Source organism: Haliotis rufescens, unplaced genomic scaffold (genome assembly GCF_023055435.1).
Source record: "Haliotis rufescens isolate VD_foot unplaced genomic scaffold, xgHalRufe1.0.p SCAF_136, whole genome shotgun sequence".
Taxonomy (NCBI): domain Eukaryota; kingdom Metazoa; phylum Mollusca; class Gastropoda; order Lepetellida; family Haliotidae; genus Haliotis; species Haliotis rufescens.
The window spans coordinates 51876-55413 of record NW_025963820.1 but is presented as its reverse complement, the minus strand read 5'-3'; the positions used below and the strand labels follow the sequence as shown (position 1 = coordinate 55413).

The window sequence follows — 3538 nt, the reverse complement described above, 5'->3', positions numbered from 1 at the left end:
ACAACAACCAGCTATATCGCGGAGTAAAATAGTTCCTCAAAAAGAGAGGTGACATGGGCGTATGGATGCACAACTTGCTCTCCAGAAACATCTTACGCAGCACATGTGTTCAAATCATATCCTCATTAGATGAGAAAGGTCTGTAAAGAACTACCTCAGTGAGTCAGTCACAATGACAGCGCGTCGTAATACATTTACATCACGTACAAGACGTCAAAATGGCCGACACGATAAACGTGACGGGAGAGATTTCCGAAGTTGTTGATGAACCTTTGGCGGTTACATGTGTTAGTCATCATTTATCAACTGGCCGATCATTGAAAGGTGAATAAAGATGCGTCAAACAGACACAAAGGTAAATTCATAGATTGCTGGAGACGGTCAATGTCAGCCTAGGCACGGATCGAGTCGATACTACGATAGTTTAGATGTGCATTTCTTCGTTTGTTCATTAGGATGGGCCGTAGCGAGGATATTCGTGAACAATCATGCAGTCACGCTCTCTGAAATTTCTCAAAGCATACTGAAACGCTGAGACCAAGAATAAAGGTTCTAAATGATCAGAAAGAACGCTTATGCATGTTTTCGTGGTAGGGAATTCCCAGGGGTTTCCCCAGGAATGTGGAAGTAGTCCGTCAGTGTTTACGTCATTTCAAGAAAACGGTCTCGTGAAAAACGTATGAACGTCAAATTGTGTCGTTCATTCACTTATGAACGTCAATTTCGCGGTCATGTGACCGACCTCTCGTCCAATGGAAAAGCCGTATATCGTGTAAACTTCAAATAAAAAAATTATTTGTTAATGACCTACTATGAGACCGTATACCGTCAGTAACAGACATTTTTTGATTTTCCAACACCCACCTCACATATGTCACATGAAAATTCTGGTACCAAAATTCGTTTATAAAAACTTTAGTAACGATTATATGAAGCTAAAATCACCAACAATGTTTCGCCTCTGAGTTTGGAAGAGTAGTCTCCCTTTGACCCGTAACGTCTAATGTTGTATGTGTCAAGTTTTGAGTTTTAAGTTTTGACATGTCATGTGCGACAAAGATACCAAATTGTGTCATATGTTCGGCATAATAAATTCGGTATGGTCTCTTTAGTGGCCGTATACGGTGTCATATTATGACGCCCCGCCCAATATTGTTCTGCGAACCTAATATGACATCGTATACTGTAACTAAAAGCACCATAACGAATAATATGTTCCTGTCTTACAGCAGAGGGAAACAAGCAGCAGTACCTGACCAAGCCTCACACTAACATTCTCAGTTCCACCATGGATGGTAACCTGTGTGGAGTCCAACTCATCCTGCTCGAGGCCCAGGCAGTCATCAACACCAGAGGTCTGAACAGGAGGACCCCAGTGATGCTTGCAGCAGGGAGAGCAGACAAAGACATGTTTGACTTACTTGTGAGGGAAGGAGCGGATCTATCTCTCCTGGATAAGGACAGAAGAACGATTCTACACATTGCCTGTGAAGGAGGAAACATAGGTATAGTGAACTATATCCTCACAAAGGATATTGTTGACATCGACAGCAGAGACAAGTTGTTGCAGTCAACAGCTATGAAAGCAGCCCTCACTGGCAACAAAGACGTGTTTGAGTTACTTGTGAGGAAAAGAACTGATCTGTCATTTGTGGATTCAGAACTAAACACAATATTACATCTGGCTTGTTCAGGGGGGAGTATTGAGATAGTTAATCATGTCTTTACAGAAAAACACGTGGACGTAAACAGTAGAAACGTGGACGACTGCACACCGATACTGAATGCGGCAACCAAGGGACACAAAGATGTCTTTGACCTACTGGTGAACAAAGGAGCTAATATGGCCCTTCTGGATGTTGCAGATAGAAATGTTCTTCACGCAGCCTGTGAAGGAGGTAATGTTGAAATAGTTCAGTATATTCTTAGGCAGAATGTTACACCCATTAACGCCAAGGCCACTATTGGGGTTACGGCAGTGTTAGTAGCTGCACATAATGGACATGGGGAAGTGTTTGACCTGCTTGTTGCGAAAGGAGCAGACCTGCTTATACAGACTGAAGATGGTGACAACATCCTACATGAGGCTTGTAGAGGAGGAAGCATGAAGCTGGTGACGTATGTCCTCAATCAGAACATTGTGGACATCAACAGTAGAGGAAACATTGGAATGACACCAGCAATGACAGCAGCATCCATGGGACACAAAGATATATTCGACTTACTGCAGGAGAAAAGAGCTGATCTATCGCTATTCGATAGAGCTAAAAACAATATTCTCCACATGGCCTGTAAAGGCGGTAATGTTGAGCTAGTTAGTTATGTTCTAACAAAGAACATTGTGGACATCAATAGTAGGAACATGGTTGGGGTCACGCCAGCATTGGTAGCAGCCGACAGTGGCCACAAAGAGGTGTTACATCTGCTCATGAATACAGGAGCTGATCTGAACGCCGTTGATGATTCAAGAGCAGACATTCTTTATTTTGCATTTTCGTCCAGAGACAGGGAGACTATCAAATTTATCCTTACACATAGCACTGTCAACATCAACGATGTATACGACCAACTTCTTACACCAGCATTACTGTCAGCATTGTTCGGGGACAGAGATGTATTTGATTTAGTTGTGAGTAAAGGAGCTGATCTGTCAAGTGTAGATTTTGGCGGTAACGACATTATTCAGAAGGCGTGTGCTGGAGGAAATCTGGACATTGTGAAGTACGTCCTAACGGTAAACACCATTGTACGACGCATTAACAGGACAGGAGAGTTTGGCACACCTGTGATGTTTGCGGCAAGTTTGGGTTACAAAGATGTGTTTGATTTACTGGTGAAGAAAGGTGCTGATTTGACACAAAGACGTAAAGATCGCGACACTATCCTTCATTTGGCATGTAGAGTCAACATTCAGATAGTGAGGTACCTGGTTTCCCGCAACATTGTGGATATCAACGTTAGAGGAAACAAAGGAAGGACCCCAGCTTTTGTTGCTGCAGGATTTGGGAATATACGTATATTTGAGGAACTTGTGAAGAAAGGAGCTGATCCGACAGTGACGGATATATATGGGAACACCATCCTTCATCATGCAACTTCGGAAAACAGGGTGGAAATGGTGAAATACATCATTTCACATGCGAGTGTAGAAATTGCCTTAAAAACCAAACAGGGGTTAACTGCTGCTCTGATAGCAAAGCAACACGGGTTCACTGCAGTGTATAATGTGTTCCAGTCACATGCCTCTCTTTAAAGAATGCAGGAAATGGGGATATGGCATATGTTGTAAAACGTTAAATCATGAAATCTCTCAGCACTCATGGTATTCAAACATGCGAACATATAATTAAATGGGATGGGGAAAAAACAAAAGCACGTGTCATGGTAAGAAACAATGTATCAACTAAGCACCACTCTTCCGAAACAGATACAACGTTAATTTTACCTTGCTCATTGAATATGAATATCGAATGAGATCACAGAAAAGGACCGTGCTACATGAATATGAAGGGAAATATCTTTATACACGATGGTTGTA

At 42.2% G+C, this 3538-nt stretch overlaps 1 protein-coding gene across 1 annotated transcript; it reads left to right on the top strand.

Annotated features, from left to right (window-relative positions):
• The first annotated feature begins 1288 nt into the window (after positions 1-1288).
• On the top strand, positions 1289-3253 carry LOC125378964 (ankyrin-3-like). The gene has a single exon (XM_048394977.1). The coding sequence runs from the start codon at positions 1289-1291 to the stop codon at positions 3251-3253; it is 1965 nt and encodes a 654-aa protein (XP_048250934.1).
• The last annotated feature ends 285 nt before the right edge of the window (positions 3254-3538 follow it).